We start from the raw sequence: 16,717 nt of genomic DNA, 5'->3' as shown, positions 1-16,717 counted from the left end.
TAAACATTGGCTGGTCTGCCTAAATGGAGTGTATTTGAAATTTATAAATAAACAAGCTATCAAGAAGCAAAACAATCACTAATTATGAAACGGGATGCAAAGAAGGTTCAGAGATCCAGCCCATTTTCAATCACATTGGCCCGGAAAAACACAGAATTACTTCCCATCTTCAACATTCCTACCAATAGCAAGAAAAGCTCCCAAAGAAAGGAAAGGGAGTATTAATTGTTTTACAAATAAAACAGTCTTGCTGAGCCTCCCCACACAAAATAAACAGAATCTTTAAAGGTGAAATTAATTTTCCCTGGATTTCATAACATTTTATTTCTCACCCTGTCTTTACACATTCAAGTGGCGTACCGTTTTTAAAACCTGTCATGATAAACAGAATTTAATTATTTTATGGTATACGGTCTTTCATGAGGTAAAGGGAATGTGAAGAGTTGAGAAAGTATGCAACCCGTATTGTTGGCATCTTAGCACTTAGGATCATTACAAGCGCTCACAAAAAGGCAGTAATACTGGGCTTTAAAGCTGAACTCTGTATTATCTCTTTCTCAGAGCCCTGGGGCTATCACTGCAAAGCACAGTGGTCCATTCTAAGCTCTCAATGGAGAAAAGGAAGAGATCATTAAATTATAATTTCCATGCACAATTGGTACAAGTATTTCCTACCAACAGGATTAATATGAAGGCAAGATCCCAGAATAAAGCTGCTCAGCAGAGAGGATGGCAGTTTAGTGTCTTGTAAATTTGATTTCACTGAAAGCCCTGACACATCATAATGGTGAAATCCTATTTACTGTAGCAAGCAGGATGGATAATGCTATTTAATACCTGGTGTACTGTGTGCTATCAGCTCATAGCTTTGTACTCCATGTTCTCATCTTACCTTCAGGTTAATACTTCTTGACAGTCTACATGGTAAATAGAGCCCCAAATTAAGTGCTGATCCCACGATTCGCAAATCTTTCCTCTAAAGTTCAGCACAGAAAAACTGGCTCCAGTTAAAGGGATAATTTTCACGGGACGCACTTTTAACAGGCTCACCCCAGAAAAGAATGTAAGTTGCATATCCGTAAAGCCAGACTGAAAAAGCATTTCAAGGTTACCCAAACCACATTTCCCATTAGGAAATTCAGAGAGGTTAACAGAAAAGCCAATGTGTTTGAAAGACTTGTTGAATAATGAATTAAGGAAAGGACCCCATATCCACTACATTGCGTGGTTCGCTCCCTTCCCCCGCAGGAGAGCAAAACAGAAGTGGGGAAAAGAAGTCTATTCCTGCTTGCTGTCTTTGGAATATCTGCGATCCTTCCTTCCTTTTAGGGAGGCAGTGAAGAGTGCAAAAGGGCCCAAGTCTTTGAACCTACATTATAAATACATCCATTATATTAGCAAAGATAGGATGATACTGGCCCTTCTTAATTTCCCTACCTAACAATGACGATCGAAGCACATTTCTGTGAGCTATCATTACTTGTTAATGAGGAAAAATAAGAGCAACTCAAGGGCCATGCTAGCAAACCACTCCTAAAACCCCTGTCATGTGTAATGGCGTTACAATTAAAAGTATCACTGATTTCTATCGCCTTCAGTGTCCAAATCCTGGACCAGAGAACTTTATTTCTGCAACTCTAGGTGACTTCAGACAACAGGGAATCAGCCTTGATTTCAAGATGAATGAGGAAACCAGGACAAAAATTCAGAATGTCAATGGAATAATAAATATCTCTAGGTTGACAACTGCAAACTAGCCATCTACCACAAAGTTATGCTTTTAACGATTGTGTTGAATTTGCTATGTCACACTGTATGGCCAGAGCACACACACTGATCTGAGGTATATGAGTTACCCACAGGACCTAAAATCATTGATGACCATTCAGAAAGCACTCAAAGGGGGGAAATATCAAAGTTTTTTTTTTTTTTAAATCCCATAAATGTATTAAATTATCTTCCCACCCCAGAAAAGACTCCTTATGCTTTAGTATCTTAGATGTCAGTGACCTGTGATTCTATCCTGCATTAATCCCATCAAAAGGCTGACCAAACTTCACTCAGTGAAATATTTTTGTAATGACAGACTTCATCTGGTAGTAAAAATACATAATAATTTCTTCCCAAAAGCAGCACACTGGGCTGACGATAATCTGTTCTGTTGTCGTTTCTTTTTATTATCGTTGTCGGCATTACTTTGCCCCAAGCTCTGCAGAGAGGAATAGAGAAACCAAGGTACTAATTGACAGAGAAGTCAAGCAATCAAAAAAGCCAATTAATCATACGGATGAGCCCGACACTTTATGATGCAATGGAAGATATGCCACCTACTCTAAGTAAAAGGCTTTTAAAAATTGCTCATTTGGTGTAAGTAAGCACGACCTCAGAATTTAATTAGTAACTCTCTCCACAGGTGACGAACTAGTAAAGTACTTTTCTTCTTAATGACAATTTATTTTTCACCATTCTCTCTGCACTGCTTTGTTCTGCCCAGCTTGTACAATTCCCTCTCCTTAATTGTATGGGATTGACTGCAGTGTATATGCAAATACCTACTGAAATCCAGAGGAGCCTATAAACTGAAAGCAATACAGATCCCACTACCCTGTTGATCTGAACATTGTGACTATATGTAAGGCCTCTTATCTCCCTCAGCTCAAGTCACCAAGGCTTTTAGAGCTCTCTTCACACTGTGCCAAACCCCACCATTCTTATGAATGCCAAGAGAAAAGAGGAGAGCATATCAATTCAAGTTCATAATTGGGAAGTTAGACGCAAAGACACACTAATCACCAAAGAACTCATATCTGCAAGATGTCTTGGGGAGAAGGGGGTCCTTCATCCTGGAAGATCCCTGGGAGAATCTGGACTCTGGCCTCTTCAATCATGGCCTGGTCTTGCTTCTCACTTCCCTCCCAAAGAGCTAACAGACTACTACACATTCCCTGAAGAACACAAATGCAATCCAGACTATAATGAAATAACCATGGAAGCATTTATCAAAAGTAAGAGAAACTTTCTTTCTTTCTAGAGGTGGAATGCTAGGCCTATCTGCTACCAACACTAGGAACCAATGAACAAATGGCTCAAAGGAGTTTGTGAATTGCTTCAATGACTATGGCTTTCTTACTTCAAAGTAGAAGAAGCACAACTAGACATTAAAATAACTCTTAGCAGTATGCTGCAGCTGCTAGGTAATAAGACTTGATTTACTCCCTTTTTGACCAAATGTCCACAGGAAGTACCAAATCCTGGGGAGAAGATTCTACATTTTGAATGCTTAACAATCTTGTAGACTATGAGGTAGCATTAATCCCATTTTAATATCGGGACCTAAAAAGTTATATTAGAAGCCAAAAAGAACTAACTTACCACCCAAAGAGCTAACAAGCAACCAGTAGGATTTAACTCTTGAGCGCAGAACTAACAACTATTAAAGCTAGTACTGGCTAATGGCTCAAAAAGCTCAGGTGTTGGACCTGCCTCAGAACCAAATGTTTTTGTCGGATATTTTTGGGCAAGTTACTTGAAGCCTTAAGGCCTTCATCTAAGTAATAGGACCGACAACCTTATAGGGCTGTCTGTGTGAATCAAATGACATAACCCATGCCAAGTGTCTAGCTCATGTAAATGCACAATAAATGTTACTGTGAGTTACTATCGCAATGATGATGATGCTACAAATATCAAGACAAACTTGATTCTCATAGGATAGATATACAGTATTAATTTAAATGATGAGTGAAGAAGATACCAGGTACTTTGTGGCTAGTCAAAAACTATACATTAACTACTTAAGACACAATTTTATGGTATTAAGTAAATTTAGGATTTATTCACTGAACTCCTCTGTGAGTCATGGTAAATACAGAGATGAGAAAATGACATTTACCCTCAAGGAATTTATGCGATAAACACAGATAACAAATCACAATTATCATAGACGTGGCACCACAAAGAGAGGTATATAAAACACTATAGAGCACTCCCTTAGTGGTTTGTGGAAAGCTTCCTAAAAACATGTAAGAACCTTGTCTCTGAAGGCTGCCCTGGGCTTCCTCTTATCAAATCACCAATCAGGTATTAATATCCTCCAAGTCTCTTAAATCAACAACCAGGAGTTAATACTCAAGTCTTCTTCAGTTAGGCCACACACCTAACTGTGGCCTCATGACATGTTATTAAAATACAGAAATTCACTTCACGTCTATGTCAATGTCGCTTGATAAAGCCGGCAACCTTTGCAATGAAATAAGGACTTGAAAAACTTTTCAAATGGCTTTGACTTTCTTTCTCAGTCAAGAGTCACTGCTTTTGGAATACTGATCCTAAGAAGGGTGAACTGGTGTCCAGTTAAATCATACTTATTCCTCCTCATAAGGCGGTGACAGGAGAAAGTCCTCTCAGACACGTGAACTAACCAGTATGAACACATGCAAGAGAAAGCTCCATTCACACATAGGGATTACCTAATTGATGGAATGTATTGAAATAGATCAAAGAGGCAAGCCACGCTGTGCTACAGAACCAAATGTGTTCCACATGCTTGGGCGACTTGGGTTCACAGTCTCAAAAGAAATTCGTATCAAGTCAATGAAAATGAACAGTTCAAGTAATAAGACCATGAGTCATCTAAAAGTGATCGTGTACATAATGACGGTGTTCATCTAGTTGATGTGGATCACTTCTGGAATGATTCTGTGAGATTCTGTCAATGTTCCCTCTCCAGTAACGATACACCACCTGGTGTCTGGTTTGTGGCTTATATCGTTTCATCTGGTTTAAATAAAGACATGTACTTAAACCACTATTAAACCATAGGCAACTTCGATTTCTTATAGTACACATTAGGTGATTCTACAAGTTATCATAATATTATAATCTTTTTTTTTTTACATTATGCACTATTGGATTCAGCACTTTTATATCTTCTAACATGAATTATATGTAGAATTTCTAATAGAAATGGTGAGATACTGCACTTTTCACGGTCATCACAAAACAAGGGGAACTCTTTTTGCAATCTTCTGCATTAAGCCTGCAAAATGCTTCATCACTGAAGACCTACATCTCTCACATATTCCTGGAAGAAATCCAATTGAAGGAAATTAATGTAGCTACTTCAGGTATGGCAGTAATAAACAAACATGATTTTATAGAAATGGAGAGAAGACAGCAGGAAGTTGAGCAATACTAAAGTAATTTCATGATTCTTAGTGTTTTGTACACAATGGAAAGTAAGCGGATATTCTTTAATGGCAACAGCTTTTGTTAAGCATTTTCCAGTTTTCAAAGAGCTTTTATATACCTCGTCTTATCTGGTCCCCCCAATAACTCGTAAACGTGAGCAAGGAATGGAGTATTATCCCCACTTCATAGATAAAGAAGCAGAGACAGGAAGAGATCAGGTGACTTGTCAAATAACGGATGACAGCACCATGCCTCCTGACTCCTAGTCCAGCCTGCAGTTATTAGGTTACTAACAAATAGTACTGCGATTCTTCCACTGTAGGATTTTTCCAAGCTCACTGGTACTGCTCAGTTTTCAGTTAAAATTCCTAAATAACTACTTTCCAGCCTTATCTTCAAAAAGGAAAAAATATGTATTTCACCTACATAAAAAGATGCCAATTGCAATGATTTGACATCATCACCATGACTCCATCTGATCCACCACCCCTTGTGCTGACATGAGGCCAAAAACAACAGCTAGCTGCTCAACAGACGGCTTCCTCTGCCAAGAGTGAATCCTCTCAGTATTTCACATTAATCACTGAATTACCACCATCAGATTGGTGGATTTATGAGAAACAGATGAGTATTTTTCATTGTCTTTTCTTGTACCCGACAGTGATCAATGACAAATCCAAAAGGTACCTAGCGCGGTATTACCTGATGGCAAAGAAAACGGTCACTAGCTGGGGACAGAACAGGTGCTGGGTAAATCCCCTCAAAAAACGATCAGTCGTTCATTTTACTCAGCTGACATTTACTTGCAGGTACAGTGTTCTGGAAGGGTCGAGGTAGACTAAGAGTTGACTGAGTGGTTACTCTGTGTGGGATGCTCCTGTGTGGGACACTACTGCAGGTGCTTTACGAAAATGAATTTTAACCAATCTGTGAGGTAAGTATGATTCTATCTTCATTTTACAGCTGAAGAAGCTGAAATCTAAAGTAACAGGCTACAAAAACTCAGCAGGCAAATGCCCGTCCAGTGCCTTCAACCCAAGTCAGAGGCTGTGCTCTAAATGAGGGTTCTGCAGACTAGAACTCCTGCGTCAAATCCAGCCTGCTCTCAAGGCGCTAAGAGTGGTTTCAGGTTTTTAAATGGTTGGGGGTGGGGGCGGCGGCAGGACAGGAATCAAAAGAGGAGTATCTCATGACATACGGAAATCATGTGAAATTCAAGCTTCAGTGTCCATAAACTGGAATGCAGTCACACTTGTTCACTGACACACTGGCTGTGGCTGCTGTCACACCACAATGGCAGAGCTGAGCAGCTGTGCTGAGAGCGGAGTCGTCGTGACAGAAACCATACATGGCCAGCAAAGTCCGAAGAAACTCCTATCTGGCCCCTGACAGAAAAATCTGCTCACTCCTGCCATAAGCCATTCCACTCTATGCTTATTTATCATCTCTACCTGGATGTCTTAACAAATACCCCAAACTTGAAGTATTTAAAATCAAATTCCCGATTTTCTCCACCACTCGTATCCAGATCCGTATCTGAATAGTCTTCCCCATGGAAAATCCATCCTTCTTAGGTACAGAAGCCATAGATCTAGATATCCTTGAGTTCTTCCACTCATGTTCAAAACCATCAACAAACCTGATCAGCTCTGCCTTTGAAATATCCAACCCCACGCTTCATTCCCTCCATGGCTAGCAGCCAGGCCCAACCTATCAGTAACCCTTCTCTGAATTACCACCATTACCTCTTACTAGGTCTCTCTTGCTTCAGACAACAGCCAGCAAGCCCTTCCCCGAACTCACAAACCCTTTAGCAGTTCTAACATGCTAACACAGAGCTCTGCTGCAGGGCTCTGGCGCTGGCTGGCTTCCCATTACTGCAGACCTTTTCCCAAACACCATCTATTAGACGGGCCCTCCCTCTCCACCAGACCCCACACCTACACTACTCCAAGGCCCTGGGACTCCTTTTTCTTGGCTTTATTGCAACCTGCTGTCCACTATATACACTTCAGCTCCCAGAGGACAAAAGTTTCATCCATTTTCCCCATTAGCACGTCTCTGGCACTAGTCCGGGGCCTGACATATATTAGGGGCTTAAGTAGACATCTGTTCGACGAAGGAAGAAATGATCCCTGCACACAAGCAGCACGCACACCAGTGACACACAGAGACGGGTGAGCATATTGTGTAAATAACCGTACTGAACGGGACTTAATACTATATTTCTTATTTTATCTACTTTCTTATGAAACTTATTATCTTACTCTAAACAAACCAAATTTTAGAGGTTTCCATCCAAGCTTTGTATGGCCCCAGTGTGAAATGATTCTAGACAAATCTACGTTACTGGACAGGGGCACTGACAAGGTGGCTCAAACTCCCATTCTGAAAGCCACGGTCTCCTCCTGCTTTGGCCTTAATCCCTGCCTTTGCATCTCTGTCAAACTCTAGGGCCTCCCACAGGTACTGCCTCAACTCCTCCTCCTAACTCCTGTTGCTCAGTCCTACTGTTCAACTCCTGCCCACTGCTTAGACATAAATGCAGTGAAACCGAGATTACGCAAGCCAATATATTCCCAAAACACATTTCTATGAACCCGTTCAACTTTCGTCAATATTAGGGAGAGTGGAGAGCAGCAGTCTACTGTCTGACCTGGGGGCAGCGCAGTTTCTAAACGTTTACAGACAAAATACCTGGGGGAAGGGCAGGGCGGTAAATGCCTCCTTGACCCAGTAACAAGACCACACCCCGAAACAACCAAAGAAGGAATGACTTCCCCTGTGAGAATGATCTACCTGCCTGGCTTCTTCACTTCCTTTCAACTAGGAGAAGCAGCTATAGTTCTAATTATCGATGCTTAAATAACTCTATAGGAAAGTTGCAGATGTGGTTCTAGAAGAGAATCAATGACAAGAAATAGTCATACCCTCTCCTCCAGTCTAGCCAGCTGTTCTTTGTAGAATGCATCCTGCTTCTTTATCACTCGATCTTTTTCTTCCAGCTGCTTAGCCTAAAAAAAGAAATGAAGAATATACTATATCAAGAAAAAGCAGCAACAGCAAAGCAAAAGTATAAATTGCATTAGAAATAAGTACACAAAGCCGAAGATTTTGCAATCTATTAGGTCTCTGCCATAGAACAATATTAATAAGATGATGATTGCTGTATTTAAATGTAAAGAAGGAGTCTACATTGTACTTTTGTTTTTACTGTGACAGCTGTGCCCTACTTTGTCAGAAAGTGTCAGAATACGGCACAGACAGTTTAACTTCTTTTGAAGAGTAATTTCAAGGGTTAATATTTTATACAATAAAACTTAGATTTATTCCAAGTGTAAACCACATGGCTATTAATCTTTTTTCTTTTTTATGGACAACAAAAATGCCTATATGACATTTCCTACATAAATCTTATGTTTGAGAACCCTTAAATTACCCATTGAAACCTGCACCTAAGTCCATGTATTAGTCTATTTTCTTTTTTATGAAGCAGTAGTCTTTGGAGCAAGGGGCAAAAGCCACTGTAAGTGTTTTTTGAATAATTAAAAATTAATAGTAAGAAATAAAAATAGTTAATTATAAAACTCAGTCATCCCATTTCTAAGATTTTTTTTTCAAAATTAAAAAGGTAGTACAATTATTTTGATACATGAAAAATAATGACAAGGATAGTTCCTTATGGATGTTTTTCAAGGTTAATAAAAAATGCATTTTTCAAATTGTTGTTTGTATCTTCATCATTACATTTAAGTAATCCTTATCTCTGAGAACAGACTTCCCAGTCTCACCCCAAGTTAAAAAGTTTTTAAAACATTTTTGCTTCAGTAAATGTTGAATACACACTTGATGAGAAATCTTAAGATATTCAGCAAGTGTGTATTTTGGCATTCCAGCCCTTCTGCCATGTACCACATGTTTTTGCAGGGTGATAAGGGTCACATGGCTCAACCTTGTGTGAGGGTGACTTCCACAATCTGCTGAGTTAAGTGTCCCCACTTGGCACATTTATAGGTCATTGCTTTGCTACTTACTTTGTCTTCAATGTCCTGCAGCATGTCAAAAACAAACAATAGTTATTTAACAACAGAAGTAGTATTTTTTTCCTGATGTCACAAAGAAATCTGATAGATGATAGCTAAGATGCAAACCAAAGAAGGCAATAGGGAAAAAAAAATCAGAGAACTTGCTTAAGACACAGTTAAATGACACTGTGCTGCTACAGTTTGAATAGAAGATTTCAATGAAAAGTTCATGCTGCTTGAAAGCATGTGAATACATTTAAAAAGATCCATTAAGATTATATTAAAATATATTCATATATAAGTACATAATAATCTATGGCTCCTTGGTACAACATAGTAAAAACCTGACTAGCCTATCAGGAATATAAAAGAAAAAGTAAACAGAGAAAGGATTTTTTAAAAAGCTAAGTGTGAAGAAAATAAGCATGACTGTATGATCTACAGAGAAAGGAGATTTTTAAATTGAACACATATACACCCAAAACAAAAATAGAGGAAATGTAAAAGAATTTATTTAAGAAAAATTCCATTTAATTTTTTTTTAAATCATTAAACCAAATGAAAAAGCAAATGACAAAAAGAGGAAAAGAAATCACAATGGGGAACTGTGAGAGTTAAAGTTACTAAAATACAGAACACTTTAAAAGAGCCCTCTACCCCTCCCCTAAAAAAGCCAAAAGAAAAATACACAAATGACATACACTGGTAATTCACACACAAAAATACAAATAAACACATGCAAAAAAAAAGCCAACCCTAAGAGAAATCCAAGAATGACAATGAAATACCATTATTCATCTACCGAACTGACAATAATATAAAATAGTAATAATAATGGCACGGATACAGGAAAATAATAACGTCACAGATATAGCAAATATACATTATGACATACTGGTCAGGATGTAATTTGGTATAACCACTTTTTAAATGAATTTGACAAAATGTAATATTTTTAAAATGTATATATTCACTGAGATCTATACCCAATTTTTAGGACTTTTCTTAAGTAATTATGACAATATATAAATATGTTCAAGATAAGGTTGTTTAGAATTGCAAAGATACCAAAATAAAAACCAATTTAATGGTTAAATAATACTAAGTTAAAAAAGGAACAGATTATAAACAAAAAGGACAGTACAATCTCTTTCTTTGTAGGGAAAGAAAAAACCAGAAGGATACTCAACAAAATGTCAATGAAAGTTATAGTAGAATGGTAGGTTTCTGGGTGATTTCTAGTTATTCCTGCTTCTTTATATTTTCCAAATTAAAAAAAAAAAAAACACAGACACACAAATACTTTGTAGTCAAAGGACACAGGAGGGAATTTTCTGAGGTGAGAGTACTAGTCTGCTTGTTGATAATGGTGGTGGATACACCACTGCGTGCATTTGTCAAAACTCATAGAACTATGTATCACAAAGAATGAATTTAACTATGTAAATAAAATGTATACAAATTAAGTACACTAAAATTCATGAAAATAACTACATATAAATATATGGATGAATGTGTACATATATCTTTGTTATTTTTAATCTGCTTATCACTTGGTCAATTGTATTCTAGGCATTTAACCCTAGGAAATATTAAGGAAAGCACACAAGGATTTAGATCTAAGAAAATATAAAAAATGTTACTTAAAGCAACAAACAAGTGGGAACAATAGAAGTTTGTATAAATAAGATTTGGTCCAACAGGATATTGATTATAAAGATTATAGTCCAAACATAATGCCAAACATTAAAAAAAAATAATGTTCTAATAGAGTAATGTTTTAAGTCAAAATTTTATTTGGTGGTGGGGGGAACAGGTCATAAAATAGTACGTACAGGAAATTCCTAATTTTGGTTAAGGAAGGAACAGGGAGAGTTGAGTGCACCTTGTTATACAGATTTAGAAAAGCGTATCTATTATGCCAAGATGTTAACAGTGAATATGATACGCATAGTGGGATATTTTTTTTTATTTGGACTACTATACTTTCTAAATTTTCTAGAACAAATTACGACTTCTGTCATCAGAAAAATATTTCTTAAAACATTATCACATACATGTATCCCTGACAATGAGATGGAAACATAATATGAGATAGAAGCTCAGAGAGTGAGGTATTTAGCAATTATATTAACAACTAAATTGTTTTAACAACTTGAACAATAATTTATAGCATGGAAATGACCTTACCTACAAAATCCTTAATGTACCAGCACTTGATTCTCTCAAAGTATGACATTACCCACAATACAGTTCTTAAAACACTTGCAGTAGATGTTCCTTTTGTTCACATATAGTGCATAGTGAGACATTTTTTAAAATGCAAAGAAAAAGTAGTATGTATTCTATTATGGTCCTTTAGAAAACACTCAAGAATTCAGTACTACAAACATATTGCTTGAGCCTACTGAGGACGACATGCACCAAAAAATTTAATTTTGAGAAGCAACATAAATAAAGGATATATACTGATATCCCTCATTCACCTGTCAAAGATGTAATCTTTGAAAAAACTTAAAGCAACATGTGAAAAGGTCAGGTGTTCACACCATAAAGGAACTACCTCCAAGGACCCCAAACCACCAAGCTACTGGCTAACATCACAAATCTTTCCCTAGACAGCCAACAGAATCAATAGTTTGAGGTTCACTGGGGAGAATAACAAAGCAAGAAACATGGCCACAGCACCTGAACCACACATTGCTTTGAAACAGTTAATGTGATGCTGGGAGGGAAAGTCACACAATATGAATCCTGAAACTTAAATAAGCCCGGAATACATTGACTAAGCTAATAGATGCCCAGGATGGAGAGTCACACTCAACTTACGAAAAAGCAGTAAACCAAGTGCAAGGAAATAAAACTTCTATGAATAACTCTCTAAGAGGGAGAACATCATTGTAAATGGACAAAAACAGAGGATTACAACACTACTTATTGTTATCGAACCATTTCTTAGGGAAAAAAATGAATATAAGAAATTTCCCCTCATCTCTTGTTTACTATTCATCCTGCTGGAAGAAATGTGCACTGATTAGTTTTCAGATCCTGTTAGAGTTGGGATTACATGATTGGGCTTGAAAACATGACAGAACTTAAGTGGATCATTATGGAAGACTAGAGCACCCCATATGCAAAAAGGACATAAAGAAAACAAGGAAATCCAGTTTTCTTTAAGAAACCCAACACATTAAATATTTCAATGTTTTAACTCTGTGTTGGTAGCTAGATTCCAAATGAAGTGCCCCTGTGTTAACTTCCTTAAGACTTACTTCTTTGCAGAAAGGATTTGAAGGCACTTATGACAAAGAATATATAATAAGGTCAACAGAAGTAAAAACCGGGATTACAGATACGACATATTGTGCTGGTAGGAATTTTACCTTCCCACATACATTCCTAGGTAACTCTTCATAGCGAAAGCTTTTTGGCATAGTAGCTCAGCCTTCTTAGGCCCGGTTGCTTCTGAAGACTGAGGTGTGGCACAGGGTACATGGCCTGGAGAACCCTGTGACATCACAATCACCTAGCTCAGAGGTTGTACTGTTATCTTGGACATCAAGTACAAGGCATGTTAAGAAAAGATTCTGGGCTACTTGGAAAGCTTGTACATTTTAAATGACAAAGTTCCTTGAAATGCCAGTGTTCAATCTGAATAGCTCAAGGGAGAAAATAGAGCAGGTACCTGCTCAATTTTCCATGGGAGGATACTATGACGCCAGAGATTACTAGGGTTGAGAAAAGGCAACAACTACAAATCAACCTAAATAGGAAATCCCTATAATGATATTTCCTATCATTCTAAATCTTGTAACAAACCTGAAACACACACATAATGGATGGAGAGAGATTTAGTCCTTCACAATGATATGGATAATCTCTATGTTAAACTCATATAAGCAAATAAGAGCAGGGAAAAGAGCTTTATTTCTCTTCAGAACTACACAGAACACAAAATATATAGGAACCTAAGAAAAGTATATGCTAACATAAAACAGAGAACTGAAGGCTCCAGTGGGGCTGAGTCATAAACTTGTAGGGTAATAATCTATTCAGAAGCTGTAGAACATGATCACTGGGAATACCAATTAGCCATAACAAAATAAAGTAGCTATGTATTCAATCAGCTCAATACTAGACTTCTGTTATAAATGAGAAATTACACAGGGTTCATCACTGAGCCTTTATCAAGTGACATTAGTAAACTAAGAATCATACTTAAAAGCACTGTTTTCCGAGCCACATTAGGTGACCTTCATCTAGGTGAACGTAAATGATGTCCACCCTATTATCCACTGTAGCACACTGTTCAGTGACGACTTAGAGGCATAAGCTACACGCAAACTCCAGCTTCAAATGTGAAACTACGTTTTACGTGTGCAAACACAGTGAGGCCTGGCAGAAGCTGAATATTAGACTAAGACTTAGCAACAGACTTCCTAAATCTGGAACTCCCACCCAAGCCTCCAGGACTTGCAGTCCATTCCTTCCCAAGAAGAGCTTCCAGAACTCTCTTCTTCATTTCACCTTCCTTCACGCTGATCACATACTAGAAACAGCCTGTTGAATATGTCCTCTGCCACTTTGGGGGCATATCTGTTTATTTTCTTGAAAAAAGCGAGCAGAGGCAGGTAAAGATTTTAAAACTAAAAAGTAAAGCAAACAATGAGTGAGAAGAGGACATTAAGTACATAAATTTAGACAGAAAGCAACTTTCTTTAAATTTTTCCACAAGTTCTCTCCTAACATTTGAGAAGAAAACGGTATTTGACAAAAGAAGTAAAATTAAGTGCTAGATGAAATAAAAAATGGTTTTACAAGCTTTCTTCTACAGCTTTAGAGAGGAAAAATAATTTTTTAATGGCACATTCACTTCTCCAGCTTTCTAGTTTAATTTGGAACTTACTATCACTATGACGGATAGTAGAAACTCCACCTGGTGAGGAGTTGGGAGACCCATTCCAACTCTGCTAAACCACCATGTGACCACACACTGACGCACCCCAGCCCCTACCCATGGTCTAAAACCCTTTTGTAATGTTACTTCCTTCCTGTAGCTATTGCCAAGTAATAACCCCACTGCCTCTTCTACTTGGGTACCTAATAAAACTTTTGAATGGGTCTCTTATGGTAACGTCCTTTTTTGTGTTTTTAAAGATTTTATTTTTAAGTAATCTCTACACCCAACGCAGGGCTTGAACTCACAACCCTGAGATCAAGAGTTGCACTGACTGAGTCAGCCAGGCGCCCCATGTGGCACCTGACTTTGACTTTGCCTTGCATCATACCTGTTTATCTACCCACAGCCCCTCTCTCACCTGCAAACTCTGAGACAGGAAAAGCGATTTACTCCTCTCTATGGATCTGTGACTCAACCTCGATCTGTGGCTTCCACAGTGGAAACACTCGGGGCAGGGCAGCCCAAATGAAAAAAAGTACACTGAGGTAAAGAGTCTAGACGCAACTTCTGGGGAGCCCATCTGTCCTAGAATCTGTGATTTAGTTCAAAATACACAATGTGACATTATGTGTCCATGTCCCTTAGGTTACACTCTGAACCAGGGGCTGCCAGCATGCCCCTCAAAGACACATAATGTGCGCGCCACCAGCAAGTGCTCTCACCGGAAGCTCAAAACTGGAAGCTGGAAACGTAGAGGGGGCGACTCTAAGGGTGTCACTTGGGTGTGCCTTGATCAATAACGATGTTTTGCTACTTAGCACAATGGCTGTTGGAAATGAGATTTTATTAGTGAAAATGGTTCATTAACTAGCATGATAGATGTTAGATACAGGTTCCTTCTAGTTAGTAAAAGGAAAACTGAGAAATATAGAAAGGTTAGCTACCGTAAAGATACTCCGACATCTGCTAGGTAAACTGTTTTGAGACTACTCGAGGTTATGACCACAAAGCTTACAGCTCTAACTCTAGGGATGGTACCTCTGGCTTGCTCACCTAACAGGCTTCTATCCAGACACTGGTCCAGGACAGAGGGTCTCACCTTTGGCACTACTGACCTTTGGGGCCAGACCATTCTGTGTTGTGGAGAGCCGCCCTCTGTCCTGCAGAATGCTGAGGGGCATAGCCAGCCTCTATGATGCCAACCGTACCGCCCGAACCTGAGCTATGACAACCAAAAATGTGTCCAGGCATTGCCAAGACTGCCCCCAGTGAAACTACTGGTGTAAAGGGATTGTTGGCTGTCTGAAGCAGGTTATAGGCAGCCTTGTTTACCCCAAGTAACCCTCTTCCTGAAAAATAAACATACAAATAAACACTTAAAAGAATAGACAATTGAGGCATCACAGAATTTTACTGAATGGGTTATAGGAATCATTCTGTACCTGCCTGTTAATAAAGTTTTCTTCAATAAACATTTGTTTGTATTAGAGAATCGAGCTGGAGTCTGGCTCACACTGGCAAGGTTGCACTGCACAGGTGTAATGTAGAACAGCTCACATACATGTAATGCATCATATCCCAGTGAGGGAGGACACTGGAAACGTTAGTTCTTTATTTTTGAACTAAGTGTCAAAAGCATAAAACAGGTATGGAAGTTCTATCATTACCCCCTCTCCTTACACAAACGGAATCAATGCCTAGACAACCTTGGATTTTGAATCCACGTACCCGATGTTCCGTTCAGGCAGAACGGACATTCACTTAACACGAACGGGTACTACTTGTTTAATATCTGTCCTGCTTGGGTAATGAAAGCTCTGGACCTGATGTTAAATATTTTATGTATCATTCCTGAGAAGAGGCATATAATGCTTCCATTATAACTTAAAACATTCAAAGGTACAAAGCCACATGAGATTTCAACACGAAACCGGTTCACCCACTTAAAGAAAGAACAGCCATCACCATATCCAGCACAGAAGAAACATTAAATAAATGCAGAATCAAAAGTGAAATGAACTGTTAGGAGTTCAGAGTTCTCAAAGCAGCAGCTTTATCTTCTCTTAAAATGAAGACTCGTTTTAGCCACTACATGTTCATGGAAGACACAAGAGAATATAAACATGCATCAGGTCTAAAAGACCATCCATAACAAAAACAAAGTTCCAGAAGACCAAGTTCTATAAAGAAATGAGAATGCTGTGCCACAGAATCATTAGTAAGCTCAGAAACCTTAAGGATAAGAAGGATCTCTGAAAGAGGGAAAAGTGGTTTGTAAAAAGGGCCGCGTTCAATGAAACTATCGTGTGATTACGTGGACTCAGAGCAGGTAGGGCTTTTATTATCAGATTCAGCTGCAGAGTAGATGGGCTTATAAACCACTGAATGTTGCCATTACATATAACAGCATAGCAGTCTTAACTCCAGACCACAGCTGACACGGTACTGAGCGGAAAGGAGCAAGAAGCCCTCCCAATTGCAGCTGAAGGTGCAATTATACTAAAATGTCTCTCTTCTTATTCCATATTGTAGGGAATAATACTTCCATTTCCAGGCACTTATGTATAATCTTGTTTTACCATAGAGATTAAAAATCTCAGAA

The 16,717-nt window shown here is 38.4% G+C and overlaps 1 protein-coding gene across 3 annotated transcripts in view; it reads right to left on the bottom strand.

The window, feature by feature from the left end:
• CHCHD3 (coiled-coil-helix-coiled-coil-helix domain containing 3) overlaps positions 1 to 16,717 on the bottom strand; it is a 277,263-nt gene that overhangs the window by 89,087 nt on the left and 171,459 nt on the right. For 2 of the 3 annotated variants that reach the window (XM_032869054.1, XM_032869047.1), the window contains exons 5-6: positions 9,225 to 9,239; positions 8,121 to 8,204 (exon numbers count right to left, since the gene is read on the bottom strand). In XM_032869054.1, the coding sequence (XP_032724945.1) occupies positions 8,121 to 8,204; positions 9,225 to 9,239 (99 nt within the window). The remainder of the gene's footprint in view (positions 1 to 8,120; positions 8,205 to 9,224; positions 9,240 to 16,717) is intronic. The other variant, XM_032869058.1, reaches the window with a different exon arrangement.

This window comes from Lontra canadensis, unplaced genomic scaffold (assembly GCF_010015895.1).
Source record: "Lontra canadensis isolate GAN:19392208 unplaced genomic scaffold, GSC_riverotter_1.0 scaffold2, whole genome shotgun sequence".
NCBI classification, from domain to species: domain Eukaryota; kingdom Metazoa; phylum Chordata; class Mammalia; order Carnivora; family Mustelidae; genus Lontra; species Lontra canadensis.
Note: the sequence above shows the minus strand (reverse complement) of the source record. Positions and strands in the feature narration are given on the sequence as shown.